Source organism: Theropithecus gelada, chromosome 19, assembly GCF_003255815.1.
Source record: "Theropithecus gelada isolate Dixy chromosome 19, Tgel_1.0, whole genome shotgun sequence".
Classification (NCBI taxonomy): domain Eukaryota; kingdom Metazoa; phylum Chordata; class Mammalia; order Primates; family Cercopithecidae; genus Theropithecus; species Theropithecus gelada.
The window spans coordinates 34,358,769-34,385,117 of NC_037687.1; the positions used below are offsets into that span (position 1 = coordinate 34,358,769).

Sequence of the window (26,349 nt, forward strand, 5' to 3'; positions counted from 1 at the left end):
ACTGATTATTCAGAAAGGAAAGATATTCCTCCTCAAACTCCCCATCATGCCATGTCTGGGTCTTTTCTTGTCCCAGCAGAGCACATTGAAGATTATAAAACAGTCTCCAGAGCTTCGTTCTGTGTGTATTTGGCAAGCACAAAAGAGCTGATCGCTATGCGTGGAAGATCAGTTCATTATGGTTGGCCATGTTCCTTCGGACGTTCGTCCTTTGGGAACTTGCTGTGCTTTACAGAATCTGAAAGGGCAGGTCTCTGAAACATTTCTCTGACTTGTTCTGGACTGCCTTCCGGGAAAATCTGGATGCTTGCCCTTTAAAAGCCAATGAAGCCCCTCCACGCCCTTGGAGCCCCGTAACTGCATTTCTCAACACCTCTGGAGGATCCTCCTGGCTTTCATCCTGAACGCGAGTTACCTAGGTTCACAGTGGGGGCAGGCAGCGGCGTGGGAACTACACTACCCAAAAGACACAGCGGCGGACACAGGCAGCGAGTGTAGCCAATGAAGGCCTAGCAGAGAGGCGCCTACGTGGGTTCGTACGGCGTGTGGGCGGGACTTCCTGCAACGCCCCATGATGATGTCAATATGGTTGAGTGGGGATCCGTTCACCCTCAGGCTGAGTCGAGACTGAGGTGAAAGAGCGGAAAAACGCGAGAAAAGGTTTCCCCGTTGTACAGAGGCTAGAGTGAGGCTCGACTGAGTCGGTTGTAGGCGTCGGTGCCTTCGTCAGCGTCCAGGTCACCGCCGCTCCCGCCCCTCTCTTCCCTGGCTGTGCTAGCGGAGGCCGCGCCGATGAACCTGACTGAGGTGGGTGCCGCGTCCCAGGGCGCCCCGCCAGACCCCTCCTCCGAGTGCCGAAGCCCCGAGGAGGGGCCCTGCAGGTCAGGCCCCTGTGTCCCAAAGAGAGGGGCGTTCTCGTGTGGGGTACCGGTGTCCGCGGTGCTGTGAGGCGGGGGAGCTCCTGTCAGGGACCTGCACTTGCGAGGCTTAGAGGCGCTGCAGAGCGGGCGGCACTGGGGAGCCCGAGCGTCTTTGTCTCCACGGAGCTGAGGGTGAGGCGGAGTCTCGCCTGGGAGGGCCGCGGAGCCGCTGAAAGCCATAGCAGGCTGTGCAGGAAGGGTTATGCCCAGAGGTAGACGTTTAAAGTTGGGGAAAACAGGATGTTAAAGTAGGACAAGGGGACCGCTGAGGAGACCCCTTGAGTGATGGTAGGGATGGGCCAGAGGAGTTGCAGTAGAGGGGAAGTGTGATGAGATTCTGGGTGGATCTCAGAGAGACAGTCGACAGGATTTCCTGGTGCATCAAACATAGCAGTGAGGGTAGTGAAGAGTCTATTCCATGGGTTTTGTTTTGGCCTGAAAATCTGATAGAATGGAGTTGGAGAAATCGGCTTAAGGAGCAGGTTTCAGAGAGGATTACAAGTTGCATTTTGGAGGACTGAGTTTTGGAAGGCAGGTCATGGTTGGGTCCATAAGCCTGACACTCCCTTTAGACAGGTGCAGACCTGTCATAGGAAGGATTCTGGCCCGTGTCTGCAAAAACGGAGTTCTGACTGGGTTAAAGAACTGGCCTAGGCTGGAGACTGAGGTGTGAGGTGGTTTAGATTTCGGCACCTGCAGACCCCCAGGCCCACTCTGTGGAACAGCAGGAAGGTCATCCAGACTAGTGGGGAGATTGGGTCCAGACGTGGGTAGGGCTTTCTCACATCTAGTCAAGGGCCTCCAGCGATCTTCCAGCAACTGAATTTGTAGCAGGCAGGCCTGGTTGCTGATGGGACTAGGAACTGACCTGCTTGCTTATCGTCTCCCTACAACTTATTTATTTATTTATTTATTTATTTATTTATTTATTTTTTATTTTTGAGACGGAGTCTCGCTCTGTCGCCCAGGCTGGAGTGCAGTGGCCGCATCTCAGCTCACTGCAAGCTCCGCCTCCTGGGTTCACGCCATTCTCCTGCCTCAGCCTCCGAAGTAGCTGGGACTACAGGCGCCCGCCACCTCGCCCGGCTAGTTTTTTTTTTTTTTTGTATTTTTTTTAGTAGAGAGGGGGTTTCACCATGTTAGCCAGGATAGTCTCGATCTCCTGACCTCGTGATCTGCCCGTCTCGGCCTCCCAAAGTGCTGGGATTACAGGCTTGAGCCACCGCGCCCGGCCAAACTTATTTATTTATGAATGTATAAAACATTTCTTTAACCACTGATGAACCAATATCCTTCTAAATATGTACACATAGGTCGGCAGTTAGAAATGAATGTAACCAATAGTTAAATTTATTCACTTAATAGTTGTTGAATGTTAATTTTTCTTTTTTCTTTTTCTTTTTTTTTTTTTTGAGACGGAGTCTCGCTCTGTCGCCAAGCTGGAGTGCAGTGGCGCGCTCTTGGCTCACTGTAACCTCTGCCTCCCAGGTTCAAGCGATTCTCCTACCTCAGCCTCCCGAGTAACTGGGATTACAGGCATGCGCCACCATGCCAGCTAATTTTTGTATTTTTAGTAGACAGGATTTCAGCATGGTTGGCCAGGATGGTCTTGATCTCTTGATCTCGTGATCCACCCACGTCGGCCTCCCAAAGTGCTGGGATTACAGGCGTGAGCCACCGCACCCGGCTGAATGTTAATTTTTCTGTTTGCTTGCAGTGGAAAGTTTTATGTATCACATTTGCTTAACACTGTAAGAAGTGGGAAAAATACACACGCAAAATTTCAAAACCCTTCCATGTCATTTGTGCTGAAAACTTGTACAAAATATTCCAGTAGAAGGAAATTGCTGATACATAGTGTGTACTACTTATGTTTGGTGCCAATATAAGCCCTATTAGTTGGCAGTCCTTTTAATCTCTATTTTACACATAAGGGCACTGAGACTCAAGGAAGTTCAATCCTCGTCAAGACTCTGAACCCTGAGGACTTACTGTGTAGCCTGAGATAACTTTGCTCTAGTTGCAGGGCCAGAGGTGGTTGTACAGTCAGCCTGTAGGATGCTGCAATGCTGTCTTAATCCTCATGGCCTGCCTCTTCCCACAGGGTTCATAGCAGTGGCAGCAATGCTTATGGATGCTGGACAGGTGAGTGGAGAGTGTTTCCAGCTTTCACCCATCCCAGATGGTTTCAGCATGCTGATATAGGGAATGGTGTTATCCAGAGACTGTTCACCTTTTCTTCTTTCTCCCTTGGGTCCAAGGAGAGCCTGTAGTTTCACCAGACCTGGGTTCCAAACTCAGTCCCTGGTTATATAGAGTGGTTCTAGTTCTCACAACTGATGGTTTGAGATTTGGCAGGACATCTCAAAACACAGGATCCAGAATGTTCAAATGCTTGGTGGTGAGACTTAGATGGGATGCTTAGAGAACTGTAGCTTAATGTTCTAGCTGGCAAGGATAAGGAGCACAGCAGCAGGGCAGGAGGTCGGGGCATGCAGGGATCAGGCATGGAATGGCAGTCTGAGGTTGTCTAGGTTTTGTTTTTTGTTTTGTTTTGTTTTTGAGACAGAGTCTCGCTCTGTCGCCAGACTGGAGTGCAGTGGCGCAATCTCAGCTCACTACAACCTCCGTCTCCTGGGTTCAAGCAATTCTCCTGCCTCAGCCTTCCGAGTAGCTGGGATTGCAGGCATGAGCCAACACACCTGGCTAATTTTTGTATTTTTAGTAGAGACAGGGTTTCACCATGTTGGCCAGGCTGGTCTCGAACTCCTGGCCTCAAGCAGTCTGCCTGCCTCAGCTTCCCAAAGTGCTGGGATTGCAGGTGTGAGCCACTGTGCTCGGTGGTTCTAGGTCTTTAATCTGAGGGGGTTAGTAGCTAGGGAAGTTTTGAGAAAGAAAAAATAGATCATTTGGCCTAGATTCTAAGAGGCTTCCTCTGCCTGCAGAATGGAGGACAGAGTGAGGGTTAGGGAAGAACCAAGGATACCTGGGTGATAATTCCTGCCACAGTCCAGTGGAGGTTAGTGGTGGCTGGACACGAGTGGTGGCTGTGGAGGTGGAAGGGGTGGGTGGCTTCTGTAGGTTTTGATCTAGAGCAGCTCACATTTTTTGATGTACAGAGCAAGGAAGCTGGGGAGGTAGGATGCAAGAGGGAGTCAGGAATGGCCCCATAGTTTTGGCCTTGTTGAGAAGATTGGATGTTCCAGCAACTAAGATGTGGTAAATTTTGTAGTAGGGGGAGCTTAATAGAGCATATGAAGAACCAGGTTTGGGCCAAGTCAAAAATGTTCCAGAAACTCATGTAGAGGTGCCAGGAACACAGAAATGGAGTTCATTGGAGGTGTTCAGGATGGAGACATCTACTACATGATAGCTGGTGTGTACACCATGGTAAATCTATGGGTCAGATTTAGGAAGACACATCTTTAGATTCTGGAGGCGATGCTGTCAGGGAGAAGGAAGGGGAAGGAAGAGGCTGAGGACTGGATCTTTCTATTGGGCACCTTGGTAGTGTTGCTGGGCATCACAAAGACAGATGAGGGAGTAGATGGACTGAGGATACGTGTGTGTGTATTTGTGTGTTTATGTTGGGGACAGCCTTTGGAAAATAAGAGACTTTTGAGCGGGGAGGGCATGTAAGATGGATGGTGAGGCGTCTCCACAAAAGAGGTGAGGTGGTAGTGAGGTCTGGGAGGGGCTTATTACCCTGTTATGGACTCAGCAGGGTTTTGTAGCAAGTCTTGGTTGTACCTGGGTAGTTTCATGTGAACTCTGAGACTATTTTGGCAGAAGATGGGATCAGCTAGAAGCATTGCTAGGCCTGAGGTGGGGATGGCATTGGGGAGGTCAGTGTTTCTGGGCTTTGGATTAGAGCTGGGGGATAGAGAAAGTCATGACTGCTTGTGGGACAGCATGTACATGTAGAAGTGGGAGACAGCCAAGATCTGGAAATCAAAGGAGGTGTGCAAGAATATGTGGGTTTGGAAAGCCGAGGTCAAAGCAAGAAACAGGACTGGGTTCAGAGACCTTCAAAGCAATGTTTCCTAAACATTGCATTCTGGTCAGTCCAGGGACAAATAGGATTCTGGCTGCATTTGTCATGCACTGCAGGATTTCATGTGCAGAGTGGCATGGTAGCAGGCCATGGAAATAATCCCAGTTGGGCTGTGGTGGTTGTTAGTGTTGGAAGAGTGGAGGTGTTGGATACATGTGGAAGGTGCCATCCAAAGCGTGAGTAGAGGAGCATGAATAGATGGTTCCACCTCTGGCACTGGGCACTTAAGGGAGGAGGGTGAGTCCAAGTTTGGTTATCTGAGAGGCAAGATCTGGGTGACTCTAGGGAAATTGAGTGACAAAAGAAAGGTAGGCCCCCATGTGCCAAGTGTTTTGTTTTGTTTTGTTTTTTGAGATGGAGTCTAGCTCTGTTGCCCAGGCTGGAGTGCAGTAGTGTGATCTTGGCTCACTGCAACCTCTGCCTCCCAAGTTCAAGCAATTCTTCTGCCTCAACCTCCTGAGTAGCTGGGATTACAGGTGCCTGCCACCATGCCTGGCTAATTATTGTGTTTTTAGTAGAGACGGGGTTTCACCATCTTGGCCAGGCTGATCTTGAACTCCTGACCTCATGATCCACCTGCCTCGGCCTCCCAAAGTCCTGGGATTACAGACTTGAGCCACCGTGCCCAGCCATGTGCCGTGTTTTGATGGCGCTTTTCAGTCTCTCCCCACTCATCTTTGTTCTATGCTGGAGTCAGTGATCAGTGGCAATGAGGGGAGAGCAGGTACAGGTGCCACGAAGACCTAGTGTGTCTTCGTCCTTGAGAAGTGGGTGGAGGCTGAGCAGGGGATGGATGTGTGTGGATGTGGTGAGGAGCACTGAAGGTCTTGGAGAGGGAAGTGTATCAGTGATTGTACCCAGAGGATACAATCTTGTTCGATCTGTGAACAAGAGTGAGTGATTACAGAAAAGCCAATGACACTGGAATAATTTTTTTCTTCGATTGGTGAGAAATCATATCTGGATGAAATGATTTTTATTCCTTTAATTTCCTGAGTGCAGGGGGCATGCCACACAGCCTAAAGCCACAGAGGAAACTGCGGATTTGGTCAGGTGGCAGATGCACAATTGAAGGGAGAGCATACATCAGAGGCTTTATTGGGGTTTTGACTGGAAAGGCATGCAGGGGAGAGCAAAGAGCTTAAGACTGGGTGGTTTGCATGATTTTGGCAGCCTTGGGTATAGGGACTATCCCTCCTTTTGTGGTACAAGCCTTGTGTTGATTTAGGGCAGGAGAAATAATCATGTGTGATTGTTAGATAGGAAGCAATTCAGACTATGGGATCTGAATTATAAGAGAAATGTTAAAATGCTGGTTGTTATTTTGGTTCTCTGATTCTTAGATTTCAAGTAGATAAATACAGATCTAAGGAAACAGAATAAGAAGTTGCTCATGGGCCGGGCATGGTGGCTCATGCCTGTAATCCCAGCACTTTGGGAGGCCGAGGCAGACAGATCACGAGGTCAGGAATTCTAGACCAGCCTGAACAACATGGTGAAACCCCGTCTCTACTAAAAATACAAAAATTAGCCAGGTATGGTGGCGCATGCCTGTAATCCCAGCTACTCAGGAGGCTGAGGCAGGAGAATTGCTTGAACCCGGGAGTCAGAGCTTGCAGTGAGCTGAGATCGCACCACTGCACTCCAGCCTGGCGGCACAGCGAGACTCCATCTCAAAAAAAAAAAAAAAAAAAACGTTGCTCATGGACTAAACTGTCATAATTTTGGCAGGATTGTATGGTTTTTGAGGACGTGGCCATACATTTTTCCCAGGAGGAGTGGGGGATTCTTAATGGCGTTCAGAGACACCTGCACAGCGATGTGATGCTGGAGAACTTTGCACTTTTGTCATCAGTAGGTAAGGCCCTGACACCTACGTCAGTGTCTTGTGCTGAGCAATGTTTTTTCACTTTTTTCCTTGGCAGCTCTGTCTCACACCAGATCATGGATGCTGCATCCTCTCCTAGTTTCCTGGCATATGTGTTGTGGCAGCCACAGCTGGGCCGTGTGACCTGTATCAGTTTTCCTTAAGAAGCTTAGCTCTTGTCACTCTGAAGCCTTATGAGGCTCAAAAGTCAGAAGTCTTCAGATTTCTCAAGAATATCCTGATGACCTTGCCTGTTCCTGGTTAGTTTACTCTGTCCAAATGCATGACACTTTTCTCTGTGCAAGGCTTTCTCCATTCTTCTTGCCGACATACCTGGGGGATACCCCATGTCAGGAATTTCAGGGACCTACCTGGTCACTGCTTGTGAGGACTGTGGGCTTATTTCTGCAGGACTTTCCACTAGAAGTTCTGGTAACTTTAGAATGCAGCATGTCATGGGCTTATTGCTCTGTGTACATGCTGTCCCCTCCCTTTCCCTGTCCTTCCCCTAGCTTGGCTAACGCCACACCTAGATAGTTGCTTACCTTCAGCAAGGTAGAGGTCTGTGGGTGCCTGACAGAGTGGACGTTACTCCATTGATGACAAGAGATGCTCAAAAGGACTTGGCCCTGGTGAGTGGGAGCTCAGAAGGGGTGTGATGACAGGGCTGGGTTCACATCACACTGGGAACCAATCCAGTTTGATGCCTCTGCCAGTGGCCACACCGCATGTCTCTCTTTTCTCTCCTATTGTGATTTCTTTTTTGACTTTCATCTTCTGGCTCCCACCTCTGACCCTACCTCTTTGGCCTCCACCTCTCACCTGTTCCCTTTTTTTTTTTTTTTTGAGATGGAGTTTCGCTCTTGTTGCCCAGGCTGGAGTGCAATGGCACACGCCATCTTGACTCACTACAACCTCCACCTCCCGGGTTCAAGCGATTCTCCTGCCTCAGCATCTTGAATAGCTGGGATTGCAGGCATGTGCCACCACACCTGGCTAATTTTGTGTTTTTAGTAGAGACGGTGTTTCTCCATGTTGGTCAGGCTGGTCTCAAAGCCCCGACCTCAGCTGATCCGCCCTCCTTGGCCTCCCAAAGTTCTGGATTATAGGTGTGAGCCACCGCACCCAGCCACCTGTTCCCTTCTGTTCCCTTGGTAGTGTCCTCCAACATGTGACCTGTACTTAAGGTGTTGTGAGTTCTGGATGTATACTTCAGTCGTCCCTGAACACCAGCTCTACTGTCATATCAGATCTCTCTGGGTCTGGACACAGCCTTCTACACATTGTTCACCAGCAGCTATGGCCTGTTGAAAGCTATTTACTGAGGAGTAACTTGGGGACTCCGCTTCTGTGCTCTGCACTGTGCCACTCCGTATGTTGCTCCCCATCATCAGGACTTTTGTTACGGGTTTCTGTCAGGCCCGGTTCTGCCCAGAAGGCTTTCCTCTCACTGGCTTTAGTGTCCCATGCCTTTCACCAATCCCGTGGTCTTATTTGTGAGTTGGTCTGACAGACATTTGTTCGGGGGCTGCCTCCTCCCTCCAAAGTCAACATGCACTTCACCAGCATTTCTGTTCTTAGGTTGTTGGCATGGAGCCAAGGATGAGGAGGCACCTTCCAAGCAGTGTGTTTCTGTAGGAGTGTCACAGGTCACAACTCTAAAGCCAGCTTTGTGCACCCAGAAGGCCCAGCCCTGTGAGACATGTAGCTCACTTCTGAAGGACATCCTGCACCTGGCTGAGCATGACGGAACACACCCCAAGCGTACAGCTGAGCTTTACCTGCACCGAAAGGAGCATGTTAGAGAGAAGCTCACCAGAAGTGATGAAGGGAGGCCTTCGTTTGTGAATGACAGTGTTCACCTGGCAAAGAGGAACTTCACATGCATGCAGGGTGGCAAGGATTTTACTGGTGATTCAGATCTTCAACAACAGGCTCTTCCCAGTGGGTGGAAGCCACACAGAGACACTCGTGGTGTGGAGGCCTTTCAAAGTGGACAGAATGATTACAGCTGCAGCCAATGTGGAAAAGACTTTTGCCACCAGCATATGCTGTTTGAGCACCAGAAAATCCACACAGAGGAAAGGCCTTATGAGTGCAGTGAATGTGGCAAATTTTTTAGGTACAACTCCGACCTTATTAAACATCAGCGAAATCATACTGGAGAAAGGCCTTATAAGTGTAGTGAATGTGGAAAAGCCTTCAGCCTCAAATATAATGTTGTTCAACACCAGAAAATTCACACTGGAGAAAGGCCTTATGAGTGCAGTGAATGTGGGAAAGCTTTCCTTAGAAAGTCTCACCTACTTCAGCACCAGAGAATTCACACCAGGCCAAGGCCTTATCTGTGTAGTGAATGTGGGAAGGCTTTCCTTACACAGGCTCACCTTGTTGGTCACCAGAAAATTCATACTGGAGAACGGCCTTATGGATGCAATGAATGTGGGAAATACTTTATGTACAGTTCAGCACTCATTAGACATCAGAAAGTTCACACTGGAGAAAGGCCTTTTTATTGCTGTGAATGTGGGAAATTCTTTATGGACAGCTGCACACTCATTATTCACCAGAGAGTTCATACTGGAGAAAAACCTTATGAATGCAACGAATGTGGGAAATTCTTTAGATACCGTTCCACACTCATTAGACATCAGAAAGTTCACACTGGAGAAAAGCCTTATGAGTGTAGTGAATGTGGGAAATTCTTTATGGACACTTCCACACTCATTATTCATCAGAGAGTTCACACTGGAGAAAAGCCTTATGAATGCAGCGAATGTGGGAAATTCTTTAGGTATTGCTTCACACTGAATAGACATCAGAGAGTTCACTCTGGAGAGAGGCCTTATGAATGCAGTGAATGTGGCAAATTCTTTGTGGACAGCTGTACACTGAAGAGTCATCAGAGAGTTCACACTGGAGAAAGACCTTTTGAATGCAGCATTTGTGGAAAATCTTTTAGGTGTCGCTCCACACTTGATACACATCAGAGAATTCACACTGGTGAAAGGCCTTATGAGTGTAGTGAATGTGGGAAATTCTTTAGGCACAACTCAAATCATATTAGACATCGGAGAAATCACTTTGGTGAAAGGTCTTTTGAGTGCACTGAGTGTGGGAGAGTTTTCAGCCAAAATTCCCACCTCATTCGGCACCAAAAAGTTCACACTAGGGAAAGAACTTACAAATGCAGCAAATGTGGGAAATTTTTTATGGACAGCTCCACGCTCATTAGTCATCAGAGAGTTCATACTGGAGAAAAGCCTTATGAATGCAGTGAATGTGGGAAAGTCTTTAGATATAACTCCAGCCTCATTAAACATCGGAGAATTCACACTGGAGAGAGACCTTATCAGTGTAGTGAATGTGGGAGAGTCTTTAACCAAAATTCTCATCTCATTCAGCACCAGAAAGTTCACACCAGATAAAGAATGTGTATATAAAGCAGACATGGAAAGACTTCACACAGAAATCTACTCTGATTTAACACTGGGACCTATGTTTTTAAAAAAGTATTCTTGTAGAATACAGATAACATAAAATCTAACATCATAACCATGTTAAAGTGTATAGTTCAGTACTGTTAGTCATTCACATTGTGCAATGAATATCTAGAAGTCTTTTCAATTTATGAAACTAAGTCTATACCTTTTAAAACCTTATTCCCCAGTCCACCCAGCCTCTTGACAAGCACCACTCTCTATGAATTTTACTAGTCTGGGTACCTCATATAAGAAAACTTAAGTTTTGGTCTTGTGGATTATTTTGTGGCTTATTTTGCTTAATGTTATATTTTTAAGGTTTCATGTTCTAATCCATTAGAATTTCCATCCTTTTTAAAGGCTGAATAAAATTCTGTTACAGTCATGTGTTGCTTAGCAAAGGGGAAGTGTCCTGAGAAAAGTGTTATTAGGTGATTTTCTTTCTTTTTTTGGAGGGGGAGTGGGTTTATCAATGCCTAGGCTATATGGTATATCCTATAGCACCTTGCTACAAACTTGTACAGCATATTACTGTGCTGAATACTGTAGGCTGTTGGAACATGTGGTAATTCTTTTTAAGTATATCTAAACAAAAGCTACAGTAAAAATACAGTATAAAAGAAAAAATGATAGACATACAGAGAACTTACCGTGAATGGAGCTTACAGTACTGAAAGTTGCTCTAGGTGAGTCAGTGAGTGGTGAGTGAATGTGAAGGCCTAGGTTGTTACTATGCTGTAGACTTTATAGACACTGTATGCTTAGACAACACTACATTTTTATTTTTATTTTTGAGACAGAATCGTGCTCTGTTACCCAGGCTGGAGTGCGGTGGGGCTATCTTGGCTTCCTGCAACCTTCACTTCCTGGTTCAAGCAATTCTGCCTCAGCTTCCCAAGTATCTGGGATTACAGGCATGCGCCACCACCATACCCCGCTAATTTTTGTATTTTTAGTAGAGAATGGGGTCTTACAATGTTGGCCAGGCTGGTCTCAAACTCCTGACCTCAAGTGAGCCACTTGCTTTGGCCTCCCAAAGTGCTGGGATTACAGGCATGAGCCACTGTGCCCGACTGGACAAAATGAAATTTATAGAATTTTTTTTTTTAAATATATTAACCTTAGCTGACCATTTTTTACTTTATAAGCTTGTATTTTTAAAGACTTTTTGACTTTTGTAATAATGTTTTGCTTAAAACATTGTACAACTGTACAAAATTTTTTTTATATCCTAACTTCTTAAACTTTTTTTTGTTAAAAACTAAGATACACACATTCGTCTAGGCCAGCACAGGATCAGGATAATGTCATTGTCTTCCACCTTCACATCCTCTTCCAGAAAGTCTTCTGGGGCAGTGACACACATGGAGCTGTCGTCTGAAATAACAATACCTTTTTCTGGAATACCCCCTGAAGGACCTGCCCGAGGCTGTGTTACAGTTTGTGTTTGTGTGTATATACACCTGTATATTTATATACATACACACAACTCCATATATACTCTACTGTTGGAGAATACCTAATGATAAAAAGTGTGGTATACTAAGAACATAAGCTAGTAACTCATTTATTATTATATACTGTACATTATTGCATATATTATACTTCTATATGACTGGCAGCACAATAGGTTTGTTTGTACCAGAATCACCATGAACATGTGATTAATATATTGCCTTACCACTGCTGTCATGTCATTAGGCAATAAGCATTTTGCAGCTTCATTGCAATTTTATGGGACCACTGTCATGCATGTGGCCCATTGTTAACTGAAAAGTGTAGTGCATGATTATATATGTATGTGCCACTTTTCCTTTCATTAGTGGACATTTGGGTTGTTTCCACTCAGCTGTTGTTAATAGATGAGCATGAGTGTACAAATGTTTCTTTGAGGCTGTGCTTTAAATTCCTTTTGAGGATTTACTCAAGTAGAATTGGTGCTTCCTATGTTTTGTTTTGTTTTTTTTGAGACTGAGTCTCACTCTGTCACCAGGCTGGAGTACAGTGGCGTGATCTCAGCTCACTGCAACCTCTGCCTCTCGGTTCAAGCAGTCCTCCTACCTCAGCCTCCCAAGTAGCTGGGACTACAAGCACGTACCACCACACCCAGATAATTTTTGTATTTTTAGTAGAGACGGGGTTTCACTATGTTGGCCAGGATGGTCTCAATCTTGACCTCATGATCCACTCACCTGGCCCCCTATGTTCATCTTAAAAATATTTTTAATTTTTAAAATTTCTTCCTCACAGTGTTCCCATCCTATGTTAATTCTATTTTAATTTTTTTGAGGACTCTTTTTTATAGCAGTTGCATCGTTTTTAACTTTATTAATTTTAAGTAGTAGCTTTACTACTGGGTTGAGTTTTTGTTTTTGTTTTTGTTTTACTTCTCTAGGGTTATTTGGTTTTGTTGAAATGTAGGAGTTTTTTAGTATATGTGGGGACTTCAGAAAGTTTGTGGAAACTTGAAAGTAAAAGATAACAAAAAGAAAACATAAGTTTTATTTCTCAACAGAAGCTCCATCAAGTTCAAGACAATTTTATAAATGATAATACCAGGCATTTAGTCCATCCCTAAAGAAGTGAGGTTCCTGGGGATTTAACCTTGTGTATGCAATCTTTTTAAATATTAACTAAAGAAAAATGGGTGCCCTTTAAAGATTTTTTAAAAGTAGGAAACAAGAAGTCAGAAGGAGCCAAATCAGGACTGTAAGGTGGATGCCTTAGGATTTTACATCAGAATTTTCATAAAGTTGCAGTTATTTGATGAGAGAAATGAGCAGGAGCATGCTAGTGAAGGACTCCTGGTGAAGCTTTCCCAGGGGTTTTCTGCTAAATCTTTAGCTAACTTTCTCAAAACAATCTTATAGTGGGCGCAGTGGCTCACGTCTGTAATCCCAGCACTTTGGGAGGCCGAGTTGGGCAGATCACCTGAGCTCAGGAGTTTGAGGCCAGCCTGACCAACATGGAGAAACCCCCTTCTCTACTAAAAAATACAAAAATTATCCGGGCGTGGTGGCGCATGCCTGTAATCCCAGCTACTGGGGAGGCTGAGGCAGGAGAATTGCTTGAACCCAGGAGGCAGAGGTGGCAGTGAGCCGAGATCACGCCATTGCACTCCAGCCTGGGCAACAAGAGTGAAACTCCATGTCAAATAATAATAAAGTCATGTTTCATCTGTACAGTTCTTCAAAGAAATGGTTCATCTTGATCCTACTTGCTTAACATTTACATTGAAGGTTCTGCTCTTGTCTGCAGCTGATCTGGATTCAGTGGCTTTGGCACCCATTGAGTGGAAAGTTTGCACAACTTTAATTTTTCAGTCAGAATTGTGTAAGCTGAACCAATACAGATATCTGTGGTGTCAGTTATTGTTTGTGCTGTTAATCATCAGTCTTCTTCAATTAGGTCATGAACAAGATGAATTTCGTCCTCACAAATTGATGTTAATGGTTTGCCACTGTGGGCTGTGTGGTCATCATCTCATCTCTTTTTTTTTTTTTTTTTTCTTTTTTTGAGGCGGAGTTTCGCTCTCGTTGCCCAGGCTGGAGTGCAATGGCACGATCTCGGCTCACCGCAACCTCCGCCTCCCAGGTTCAAGCAATTCTCCTGCTTCAGCCTCCCTGGTGGCTGGGATTAATACAATCTGAAACGACAGGTCTCTGAAATATTTCTTAGACTGCCCTCTGGTAAAATCTGGTTACTTGCAGTTTAAGAGCCAGCAAAGCCCCTCCACGTCCTTAAGAGCCCCGGAACTGCATTTCTCAGCGCTCCTCCAGGGCCTCCAGCTTTTTTCTGTAAGGTCAGCGCGCTCTACATTATGAGGCGGGGCAGGCAGCAGCGTGGGAACTACACTACCCAGAAGACACTGCGAGGGCACTGGCCGCGAGTGTAGCCATCGGTTTAGCAGAGAGGACTAATGAGGTCTCAGTTGTGTGGGCGGGACTTCCGGCGGCGCCCTCAAGGATACGTTAGCATGGCTGCCTAGAGATCCGTTTACTGATTTAGGGAGTCCCAGAGCTCTGGGTCGGGACTGAGGTGACAGAGCAGAAAAACGCGAGAAGCGGTGTTCCTTCTACACAGAGGCTAAAGTGCGGATCGGCTGAGTCGGCTGCAGGCACCCCTGCCTCCGTCAGCGTCCAGGTGACCGCCGTTCCCGCCCCGCTCTTCCCTGGCTGGACCGGAGGAGGCCGCGCCGATGAACCTGACCGAGGTGTGTGCAGCGTCCCAGGCCGCCTCGCCCAACCCCTCCTCCCAGTGCTGAAGTCCCAAGGAGGGGCCCTGCAGGTTAGGCCCTTGTGTCTCTAAGAGAGGGGCGTTCTTGTGTGGGGTGCCCGGGACTGGGTCTGCCGTGCAATGAGTCGGGGGAGCTCCCGTCGGAGACCGACACGTCTTTGGGGCTTGGAGGCACTGGGGAGCCCGAGCGTCTTTGTCTCCAAGGAGCAGAGGATGAGGCGGAGTCTCCCCTGGAAGGGCGGTGGAGCCGCAGAAAGCCTTAGAGGGCTGTTCAGGGAGGACGAATGGGAGGGTCACGCCCAAAGTTAGAAAGTTTAAAGTTGGGGAAAACAGGATGTTGAACGGGGGCAGGGGGACCGCCGAGGAGACCCCTTTGAGTTATGGTAGGGCTGGGCCAGAGGAGTTGCAGTAGAGGGGAGATGTGATGAGATTCTGGATGGATCTCAGAGGATTTCCTGCTGCATCAAACAGCTGTGAAGGAAAGTCGGTAGTGAAGGGTGTCTTCCGTAGGTTTTGTTTTGGCCTGAAAAATCTGAAAGAATGGAATTAAAGATATCAGCTTAAGGAGCAAGTTTCAGACAGAAGATCCTGGGTTGGATTTTGGGTGACATCACATGGGTAGGTGGACGTAATTTCTAAAGGTCAAGGAAGGTAGCTGGCCTGGAGCTTTAAATGAGTTAGAAGTTGTGCACTTGAGAAGCTGGCCTGTGAATCAGATTGAGAAGGAAGAATCCTAACATTGTTTTTTAGTATGGGCTGAGGGAGGGGAGGGCTCAGATTTGGAGATAAGACCATGGTAGGGAGGGCATCTCTGATACTCCCTGCAGAAGGGAGCAGATACGGGCTAAGAGTTTGGTCTGTTTCTGTTGAAAAAGAGGCCTGGATGGATAAGGAGTTGCCCTGGACTCCAGAGACTGAGGCATGAGATATTGTAGTCACTCCACCCTTCTAACTCAGCCAGCCCTGAGGGCCACTCTTTGGGGAACAAGATAAGGCCATGAAGCAAGTGGGTCCAAAACTAGGCAGGGCTTTCTCATATCCTCCACCACAGTTAAGGGCCTCCAGCAAGCTCCCTTTACTGAATTATATGGCAGGCAGACCTGTTTGCTGAACGGACCAGTAACTGATTGATTGCTCAGCCCCATCCTGCAACTCATTAACTTAGGGATGTAAAAAACAGGTAATTGACTTAAACACTAATGAACTGTATCAATCTTAAATAACCAAGCAAGTCAGAATCTAGTTTAAAGAGAGTTCACATGTTGATAATAGCCATCTGAGACCCTAGATTCAAGTTGTCCTGAATATACACTTCAATTAGCAGCAGTGACTTTTTTTTTTTAAGGAAAAAAGCAGTTTCTGAGTTGTTTACCAATAACTTATGTTAAAGTAACGTAAGTTTTTATTGGCTATACGTTGTTCTTTATATTATAGATTACAGAAACACGAAGATAATAGGTGAGACAGCTAGTCAGGAACAAAATGTCTTTAAACAGTTGTTCTCAGGCATCGGTTCAGGGATGTGACTGACATCTCATATTCTTGCCTTTCTGAGCCTGATACATTTTGTGTAGGTCAGACAGCTCTGGGCTATTTTTGTTTGTTTGTTTCTCAGCCAATATCCTTCTAAATATGTACACATAGGCAATTGGAAATAGATGTAATCAATAATTTAAACGTAGTAAAATATTTATTGTTAGAATGTTAATTTACCTGTAACTCTGCTTATAGTACAAATCTTTTTATATATCACATTTCCTTAAAACATTAAGAAGTGGGGGCTGGGCACAGTGTCTCACACCTGTAATCCCAGCACTTTGGGAAACGAAGGCGGGCAGATCACGAGGACAGGAGTTTGAGACCAGCCTGGCCAACATGATGAAACCCCGTCTCTACTAAAAATACAAAAATTACCCGGGCGTGGTGGTGGGAGCCTATAATCCCAGCTGCTCGGGAGGCTGAGGCAGGAGAATCGTTTGAACCTGGGAGGCGGACCAGTGAGCCGAGATTGTGTCATTGCACTGTAGCCTGGGCAACAGGGCAAGGCCCTGTCTCAAGAAAAAAAAAAAAAGTGGGAAAAATACTCAAATTTTCGAAACCCTTCTACTTCATTTGTGCTGAAAACATGTACAAAACCATTAATCCTATAGAAAGTAATGCTTATACATAGTGTGTACTACTTATGCTTCTTGTCAATATGAGCCCTATGAAGTGGGAACCCTTTTAATCTCCATTTTACACATAAGCGCACTGAGGTTTAGAGAGGTTCAGTCCTTGTCCAAAGACACAGAGCTGCTAAGAGGCAGCACTGAACTTAGGACTTGCTGTAACTTCAGATTACTTTGCTGCAGTACAGGGCAGAGATGGTTGTACAGCTCAGCCTGTAGGATGCTGCAATACTGTCCTGATACTCATGGCTTGCCTCTTCCTTGTTACAGGCCACAAGAATGAGGGTTGTGATCAACTGAGTATACCACTGGAGGCTATGTGAGTAAACAGCAAACTGTTTCTCATGAAAGCAGGATGTTGGCAAACTGACAAACTGCGTCTGCCCCCCAGAAGGAATGCTGAAGGTAGTCACAACCCAGGCACAAGTGAATTTCTTGTGATTAGGCATAATTGAAGCCTGTTAACAATGTGAACTTGTGATTAATTAAGCGGCTGACCAGTCGTTACCTCCTCCTCCTTTTCATTCTATCCAATAAATGTGGAGGGCTGTGGAAGCTCAGGGGCTGCCTTTGCTCACTAGAAGCAGGGAGCTCTCTTCTTCCTCGGTTCGCCTTCTTTAAAACAGTTTCTTTTGTCTTAAGTTTTCATTTCTACATTCGTCCCCCTTCATTCAGTCTCGTAATGATGGTCTCAAGTAGTAACTGTACAAGTCTGTCACATCTTCCCACAGGGTCCATGGCAGTGGCAGCAATGCATAAGGACCCTGCACAGGTAAGTCAATGGTTTCTCAGGCTCTCTCCCCCAGTCCCCCACCACTTATCTCTCCAATATTTTAGGCATGCTGATATAGGGAAAGGTGGTGTCCTGAAACTTCATGTTTTTCCCTTCCTTGGGTCTGAAGACTGTGGTTCCACCACAACCAGGGGTCAGAACTCAGCCCCTGGTTATAGAGTGGTCCTGGTTCCGACAACTAATGGTCTGAGATGTGGCAGGGCATTCAGGCACAGGATATAGAAAGTTCAAATGCTTACTGGTGAGACTTAGCTGGGATGTTTAGTGAACTGAAAATTCATGTTCCATCTGGTCGTGATAGAGTATGGCAGCAGGGTGGGAGGTTGGGGCATGCAGGGATCAGCATGGAACGGCAGTCTAAGGTTCTGGGCTTTTCATCTGAGGGTGATGGTAACTGGGGAAAGTTTGAGTGGGGGGAAAAAGAGGTGACCTGACCCAGATTTTAGTGGCTCCCTCTGCCTGCAGAATGGAAGACCATGTGGGGGTGAGGATGGAGCCAACAGATACCTGGGTGATCGGTCCAGCAACAGTCCAGGTGGAGGTTGTTGGTGACTGAACGAGAGTGGCGGTGGTGGAAGTGGGAGGAGTGGGGGGGCTTCTGTATGTGTTTGATCTAGAGCTGCCTATATTTTATAATGTAGAGAGCAAGGAAGCTTGGGAGCTGAGATGGAAGAGGGGGTCAGGAATGGCCCCACAGTTTTGGCCTTGTTTGGAAGGATGGATGTTCCAGCAACTAAGATGTAGTAAGTTCTGTAGTAGGGGGAGTGTTTATGTAGTAGAGCATATGAGGAACCAAGTTTTGGCCAAGTAAAAAATGTTCCAGTGGCCAGGCATGGTGGGTCACACCTGTAATCCCAGCACTTTGGGAGGCAGAGGTGGAAGATCACTTGAGGTCAGCCTGGGCAACATAGGGAGACCCTGTCTCTACAAATAATAATAAATAGCTGGGTGTGGTGGCGTCTGTCTGTGGTCTCAGCTAATCGGCATGCTGAGGCAGGAGGGTCGCCTGAGCCTGGGAAGTAAAGGCTGCGATGAGCCATGATTGTGCCCTGCACTCCAGCCTGAGCAACAGAGTAAGACCCTGTCTCCAAAAAACCAAGCCAAAACAAAAACAAAAATCAAAGCCAAAACAAAAACAAAAATACACAAAAAATGTTTCAGAGACTTTGAGTGGAGGTGCCAGGCTGGCAGTTGTACACACAGGAATGGAGTTCAGTGGAGGTGTTCAGGATGGAGACATCCACTACATGATAGCTGAACTGTTGTGAAACTAGGTCAGACTTAGGAAGCAATGGTGTTAGTGGGAAGGAAGGAGAAGGAACAGACTGAGGACTGGGTGTCTCCACTGGGCACCTGGATGGTGTTGATGGGTGTCACAAAGACAGATGAGAGTGGATCGACTGAAGGTGTGTGTATATTTGTGTGTTATGTTGGGGGCGGCCTGTGGAGTATAAGGAAGGGCTTTTGAGGGGAGAGTCATGAGGTGGATGGTGAGGCATCTCTGCAAACTCACCAGGGTTTTGTGGCGAGTCTTGCTTGGGCCTGGGTAGTTTCATGCAAACTGTGAGACTACTTTAGGGGAAGATGCGATCAGCAAGGAGCATTGCTAGACCTGGGGTGGGGATAGCATTGGGGAGGTCAGTGTATCTGGGCTTTGGATTAGGATTAGGGGGATAGAGAAGGTTGTGACTGCTTATGGGACAGCATGTATAGTGCAAAAGAGGGAGACAGCCAAGATCTGGAACTCAGAGGAGGTATGCAAGAACTGTGAGGTTGTCATTTGGGTTTGGGGGGCTGAGGTTAAACCAGGAAACAGGACTGGGAAGGGAGACCTTCAGAACAGGGCTTGGTGCTGCCCCAGGCACTAGGGAACATTACATTCTGGGCAGCCCAGAGGCAAATAGGTTCTGGTGCACTGCAGGACTCCATGTACAGAGTGGCATCTTGAGAGGCCATGGTAATGGTCCTGGTTGGGCCAGGGCTGCTGTTAGTATTGCAAGAGTGGAGGAGTTAGATACATGAGAGATGTACTGTCCAAAGCAAGATGTGAAGGTGAGGAGGAGCGTGAATGCATGGCCCCAGCCCTGGCAATGGGCATATAAGGGAGAAGAGTGAGTCTGAGTTTGGGTGTCTGGGAGGCAAGATCTGGAGACCCCAAGGAAACGGGGTGATAAAAGAAGGTAGGGCTGGCCAGGCACAGTGGCTCACGTCTGTAATCCCAGCACTTTGGGAGACCAAGGTGGGTGGATCACGAGGTCAGGAGTTTGAGACCAGCCTGCCCAACATGGTGAAACCCCGTCTCTACTGAAAATACAAAAATTAGCCAGGAGTGGTGGCAGATGCCTGTAATCCCAGCTACTCAGGAGGTTGAGGCAGGAGAATTGCTTGAACCTGGGAGGTTGCAGTGAGCCACTGCACTCCAGCCTAGGTGACAGAGCGAGACTCCCTCTCAAAAAAAAAAAGAAAAGAAGAAGAAGATAGGCGCCCTGGGCTAGGCTTTGATGATGCTTTTGCTTTCTCCCCACCCATCTCTGAGCTGTGCTGGACTCAGCAATCAGTAGCAGTGGGGGCGAGAGAAGTGCAGATGCTACCAGGATGTGGAGTCTCTTCCTCCTTGGGAAATGGGTGGAGGCTAAGCAGGGGATGGATACGTGTGGGTATTGGGGAAGCACTGAAGATTCTGGAGAGGAAAGTGTATCAGTGATTGGCCCACTGGATTTTAATTTTTGGAAAAGAGTGAGTGATGACAGAGAAGCTAATGGCATTGAAATAATTTTTATTACTTTCATTTCCTTAGTGCAGGGGGAATGCCATGCTGCACCAGGCCACAGGAAATGCTAGATTTGGTCAGGAGGCAGAGGCATGACTGAAGGGAAAGCATACATCAGAGACCGTATTGGGGTTTTGGCAGGAAAGGCATGCAAGGCGAGATGAGGAGCTTCAAACTCGGTGGTTTGCATAAGTCTGGCAGCCTTAGGGCTTAGAGATTATCCTTTATGGTGTGGTGACAGGGCTTGTGTTGATTAGGATAGGAGAAATAATCACGTATGAGCGTTAGATAGTGGTTCAGCATATGGGATCTGGATTGCAAGGGAAATATAAAAACATTGGCTGTTAGTTTGGCCCTCCAATTCTCAGATTTTAAGTAGATAAATACAGATCTAAGGAAACACAGAAGAAGAAGTTGTTCACAGACTGAAGTGTCATAATTTTGGCAGGAGTGTATGTGGTCTTTGAGGATGTGGCCATATATTTCTCCCGGGAGGAATGGGGGGATCCTTTATGATGCTCAGAGACACCTGCACAGCAATGTGATGTTGGAGAACTTTGCACTTTTGTCATCAGTAGGTAAGGCCTTCATACCTACTCTGGTGTCTTGTGCTGGGTGCTGTTTTTTTGCTCTTTTCCATGACAACTCTGTCTTTCTCACACCAGAGTGTGGGTGCTATGTCCTGTCCTCTCCTGGTTTCCTGGCAAATGTGATGAGGCAGCCAGAGCTGGGCTGTATATACTGTACTACCTCCCCTTAGGCAGCCCCAGCTTCTGTTGCTCTGAAACTTTACACAATAAGGCTCGGATGTCAGAAATCTTCATGGGTTTTTTTTGTGTTTTTTGTTTTTTGTTTTTTGAGACGGAGTTTCACTCTTGTTGCCCAGGCTGAAGTGCAATGTCATGATCTCGGCTCACCACAACCTCTGCCTCCCAAGTTCAAGCGATTCTCTTGCCTCAGCCTCCCGAGTAGCTGGGATTACAGGCATGCGCCACCACGCCCGGCTAATTTTGTATTTTTAGTAGAGATGGGGTTTCTCCATGTTGGTCAGGCTGGTCTTGAACTCCCTACCTCAGGTGATCTGCCCGCCTCGGCCTCCCAAAGTTCTGGGGTTACAGGCGTGAGCCATCGCGCCCAGCCCAGGTTTCTTTAAGATACCCTAATGGTGGTGCCTGTCCCTGATTTGATTACTCTGTCCAGATGCATGAAACCTCCATCCAAGGGTTTCCCTGTTCCCCTTGCTGCCATACTTGGAGACAGTGTCTGTGCTAGGAATTTCAGGTACCTCCCTGGTCACCACTTGTGAGGGTTGTGAAGTTATTTCTGCACGACTCTCTGCTGTATGTTCTGGTAACTTTAGAATGCAGCGTGTCCTGGGTTTATTGCTCTGTGTACATGCTGTCCCCTCCCTTTCCCTGCCTTTCCCCTAGCTTGATTTATGCCGCAGCTAGATAGTTGCTCACCTTGAGCAAGGGGGAGGTCTTTGGGTGCCTGGCGGAGTGGATAGTCCTCTATTAATGGCAAGAGACACTCAGAAGGACTTGGCCCTGGTGGGTGAAAGCTGGGAAAGGATGTGATATCAGGGCTAGGTTCAGATCACATTCAGAACTTACCTTGTGACCACTATTGTTTGATGCAGGGCCACTGGCCACCCCTCACTCTTCCTTTCCTTCCCTGTTGTTATTTTTACTCTGACTTCCAGCCCCTGGCTTCCACCTCTGACCCCTCCTATCCAGCCTTCATCTCTCCACCATTCTCTTCCACCACTCCCTTTGCAGTGCTGTCTAATGTATGACCTGTACTTTAGGTGTTATGAGGTCTGCATGTATCCTTCAGTAGTCCATGAATACTCGCTCTCACACAATCAGATCTCTCTGGATCTGGACACAACAGTCATGGCCCGTTGAAAGCCATTTGTAGAGAAGCGAGTTGGAAACCCCGCCTACCCTCCCTGCTTGGTACTTCTCCCTTGTGTCCTTACCACCAGGGTTCCCCCACTACACACACTTGACAGGCCCACCTCGGAACAGTGGGCCTTCTCACTGGCCTTATTGCCTTGCCTGTGACCAATCCTGTGCCCTCATTTGTGGGTGTGTCTCACAGACATTTGTGATGGGGCTGCCTCCTCCCTCCAGAGTTCACATGCACTTCACCAGCATTTCTGTTCTTACAGGTTGTTGGCATGGAGCCAAGGATGAGGAGGTACTTTCCAAGCAATGTGTTTCTGTAAGAGTGTTACAGGTCACAGCTCCAAAGCCAGCTTTGTCCACCCTGAAGGCCCAGCCCTGCAAGACATGTAGCTCACTTCTGAAGGACGTTCTGCACATGGCTGAGCATGACGGAACACACCCCGAGCAAGGGCTGGACACGTGTGCAGCAGGGCATGACCTGCAGCAAAAGGAGCAGGCTAGAGAGAAGCTCACCAGAAGTGATGAGTGGAGCCCTTCATTTGTGAACTACAGTGCTCACGGGGGAGAGAGGAACTTCACATGCACACAGGGTGGCAGGGATTTTACTGCCAGCTCAGACCTTCTCCAGCAACATGTCTTGAACAGTTGGCGGAAGCTATACAGGGATACTCAGGATGGGGAAAACTTTCAAGGTAAACAGAATGATTTCAACTCCAGCCAAGGTGGGAAAGACTTTTGCCACCAACACAGGCTGTTTGAGCACCAAAAAACCCATAATGGGGAGAGGCCTTATGAGTTCAGGGGATGTGAGGAATTGTTTAGGTACAACTCCAACCTTATTAAATATCAGCAAAATCGTGCTGGAGAAAGGCCTTATGAGGGCACTGAATATAGAAAGACCTTTATTAGAAAGTCCAACCTAGTTCAGCGCCAGAAAATTCACACTGAAGGCTTTCTTTCAAAAAGGTCTGACCCCATTGAACATCAGGAGATTCGCAGTAGACCAACACCTTATGAATGCACCCAGTGTGGGAAGGCTTTCCTTACACAGGCTCATCTGGTTGGTCACCAGAAAATCCATACTGGAGAACAGCCCTACGAATGCAACAAGTGTGGGAAATTTTTTATGTATAACTCTAAACTCATTAGACATCAGAAAGTTCACACTGGGGAGAGGCATTACGAGTGTAGCAAATGTGGGAAATTGTTTGTGGACAGCTCCACACTTGGTAGACATCAGAGAGTTCATACAGGAGAAAGGCCTTTTGAATGCAGCATATGTGGAAAATTCTTTAGTCACCGCTCCACACTCAATATGCACCAGAGAGTTCATACTGGCAAGAAGCCTTATAAGTGTAATGAATGTGGGAAAGCCTTTAGCCTCAAACATAATGTTGTTCAGCACCTGAAAATTCACACTGAAGAATGGCCTTATGAGTGCACTCAATGTGGGAAGGCCTTTGTTAGAAAGTCCCACCTAGTTCAGCACCAGAAAATCCACACTGAAGCATTTTCAAAAAGGTATGACCTCATTCCACATGAAAGGATTGACATCAGGCCAAGGCCTTATGTGTGTAGTGAATGTGGGAAGGCCTTCCTTACACAGGCTTATCTTGATGGTCACCAGAAAATCCATACTGGAGAACGGCCTTATGAATGCTGCGAATGTGGGAAATTCTTTTTGGACAGCTACAAACTTGTTATTCATCAGAGAATTCACACTGGAGAAAAGCCTTATAAATGCAGCAAATGTGGGAAATTCTTTAGATATCGCTGTACACTGAGTAGACATCAGAAAGTTCACACTGGAGAAAGACCTTACGAGTGTAGTGAATGTGGGAAATTTTTTAGAGATAGCAACAAACTCATTATTCATCAGAGAGTTCATACGGGAGAAAAGCCTTATGAGTGCAGTAACTGTGGGAAGTTTCTTAGATACTGCTCTACATTCATTAAACATCATAAAGTTTGCAATGGGGAGAAGCCTCATGAGTGCAATAAATGTGGGGAATTGTTTAGGATTAAATCGAGCCTTATTACACATCAGCAGTCTCACACTGGAGAAAGTCCTTTTAAGTTAAGGGAATGTGGAAAAGACTTCAGCAACAAATGTAATAATGGTCAGTGCCAAAAAATTCACACTGGAGAAAGGTCTCATGAGTGTGGTGAATGCAGCAAAGTGTTTAAATACAATTCCAGCCTCATTAAACATCAGAGAATTCACACTGGAGAAAGGGCTTAGGGCAGTGAATGCAGGAAAGTCACCAAAATCGTCACCTCATTCAGCATGAAAAAGTTCACATCAGAGGAAGAACCTATTAGTATATGTAAATCTAATGTTGAAAGAGTTCAGACAGAAATCTGCGAGGATTTCCTGCTGGGAACTATGTTAAAAACATTTATGGTCAGGCGTGTGGCTCACGCCTGTAATCCCAGCACTTTGGGAGGCAGAGGTGGACGGATCACCTGAGGTCAGGAGTTTGAGACCAGCCTGGCCAATATGGTGAAGCACCCATCTCTACTAAAAATACAAAAATTAGCTGGGCATGGTGGCGGGTGCCTGTAATCCCTCAGGAGGCTGAGGCAGGGAGAATCACTTGAATCCAGGAGGCAGAGGTTGCAGTGAGCTGAGATTGTTCCATTGCACTCCAGCCTGGGTGACAGGGTGAGACCCTCTCAAAATAAATAAATAAATAAATAAATTGTGGCAAATTATAGGTAACTTAAAATCTATCATCTTAACCCATATTTAACTATACTGTTCAGTAGCATTAAGTCAGTCACATTGTTGTCAATTAATATCCAGTAGTTTTTTCAACTTTACGAAACTAAAATATACCCTTTAAACCAGGGGCCCACAACCCCCAGGCTGCAAACTGGTACCAGTCTGTGGCCTGTTAGGAACCGGGCCAGCATCACCACCTGAGCTCCACCTCCTGTCAGATCAGCAGCAGCATTAGATTCTCATGGGAGCGTGAGTCCTATTGTGAACTGTGCATGTGAAGGATCTAGGTTGTGTGCTCCTTATGAGACTCTAACTAATGCCTGATGATCTGAGGTGGAACAGTTGTATCCTGAAACTATCTGCCCCCTCCTCTGTCCCTGATGCGTGGAAAAATTGGCTTCCATGAAACCAGTCCCTGGTGCCAAAAAGGTTGGGGACCACTGCTTTAAACCACTCCTCCTCATTCCCTACTCCAGCCCCTGACAACTACTACTGTATGAATTTTACTACTTTAAATATCTCACATAAGTTTTAGTCTTTTGTGACTTATTTTGAGGCTTATTTCCCTTAATGTCTTCAAGGTTTCCATGTTGTAACATAGCTTATAATTTTCATCTTTGTTTTTTGCTTTTTTTTTTTTGAGACGGAGTCTCGCTCTGTTGCCCAGGCTGGAGTGCAGTGCAGTGCAGTGGTGCGATCTCGGCTCGCTGCAAGCTCCGCCTCCCGGGTTCCCGCCATTCTCCTGTCTCAGCCTCCCAAGTAGCTGGGACTACAGGCGCCCGCTACCAGACAGGGTTTCACGGTGTTAGCCAGGATGGTCTTGATCTCCTGACCTCGTGATCCACCTGCCTTGACCTCCCAAAGTGCTGGGATTACAGGTGTGAGCCACCACGCCCAGCCCTCATTCATTTTTTTAGTGCTTATACTAAAGATATGAGGGGTTCACACACCACAACTACAGTATTAGAATATTCTCAATTTGTGTATTTACTTTTGCCAGTAAGTTTTATTCCTTCAGATGATTTCTTGTTGCACATTAGCATTCTTTTCTTTCAGATTGATGAACTCTCTTTACTATTTCTTGTAAGACAGACCTGGTATTGATGAATTCCCCCAGCTTTTGTTTGCTGGGAAAGCTTTTATTTCTCCTTCATGGTTGAAGAATATATTTGATGACTAGAATATTCTTGGTTGAAAATGGTTTCCTTCAGCACTTTAAATATGTCTTCTCACTTTCTTCTGGTCTACAAGATTTCTGCTGAGAAGACTGCTGCCAGATGTACTGGAGTTCCTTTATATGTTATTTGTTTCTTTTCTCTTGCTACCTTTCCTCTTTTACGTCTTTGACCTTTGAGAGTTTGATTGTTATATGTCTTGTGTTGAATCTGGTTGGCATTCTTTGACTTTCTTATACCTGGATATTC

At 46.5% G+C, this 26,349-nt stretch overlaps 2 protein-coding genes across 7 annotated transcripts; both read left to right on the forward strand.

The window, feature by feature from the left end:
* Positions 1-547: 547 nt before the first annotated feature.
* On the forward strand, positions 548-10,722 carry ZNF17 (zinc finger protein 17). 3 transcript variants are annotated; one of them, XM_025368476.1, is made up of 4 exons: positions 548-807; positions 3,025-3,065; positions 6,706-6,832; positions 8,423-10,722. In XM_025368476.1, exons 2-4 carry the CDS (start codon positions 3,045-3,047, stop codon positions 10,267-10,269), a joined length of 1,995 nt encoding a protein of 664 aa, XP_025224261.1. In that variant the 5' UTR covers positions 548-807; positions 3,025-3,044; the 3' UTR covers positions 10,270-10,722. The 3 variants fall into 3 exon arrangements, with proteins under 3 accessions (XP_025224261.1, XP_025224262.1, XP_025224260.1); XM_025368477.1 differs by lacking the exon at positions 3,025-3,065 and having other exon boundaries at positions 562-807; XM_025368475.1 differs by lacking the exon at positions 548-807 and having other exon boundaries at positions 2,802-3,065.
* Positions 10,723-14,267: 3,545 nt separating this feature from the next.
* Positions 14,268-24,872, forward strand: ZNF749 (zinc finger protein 749). Of its 4 annotated transcripts, none has more exons than XM_025367445.1 (3): positions 14,276-14,610; positions 20,739-20,868; positions 22,464-24,872. In XM_025367445.1, exons 2-3 carry the CDS (start codon positions 20,745-20,747, stop codon positions 24,440-24,442), a joined length of 2,103 nt encoding a protein of 700 aa, XP_025223230.1. In that variant the 5' UTR covers positions 14,276-14,610; positions 20,739-20,744; the 3' UTR covers positions 24,443-24,872. The 4 variants fall into 4 exon arrangements, with proteins under 4 accessions (XP_025223231.1, XP_025223230.1, XP_025223229.1 ...); XM_025367444.1 differs by having other exon boundaries at positions 14,276-14,536; XM_025367446.1 differs by lacking the exon at positions 20,739-20,868 and having other exon boundaries at positions 14,268-14,610.
* Positions 24,873-26,349: the final 1,477 nt, after the last annotated feature.

Bases quoted from the DNA above. Each gene is read 5' to 3' on its own strand.
- ZNF17 (XM_025368475.1), top strand. From the start codon at position 2,979: ATGCTGCAATGCTGTCTTAATCCTCATGGCCTGCCTCTTCCCACAGGG. The intron at 3,066-6,705 runs GTGAGTGGAGAG...TAATTTTGGCAG, and splicing joins TGCTTATGGATGCTGGACAG to GATTGTATGGTTTTTGAGGA. The intron at 6,833-8,422 runs GTAAGGCCCTGA...TTCTGTTCTTAG, and splicing joins TGCACTTTTGTCATCAGTAG to GTTGTTGGCATGGAGCCAAG.
- ZNF749 (XM_025367444.1), top strand. The intron at 20,869-22,463 runs GTAAGGCCTTCA...CTGTTCTTACAG, and splicing joins TGCACTTTTGTCATCAGTAG to GTTGTTGGCATGGAGCCAAG.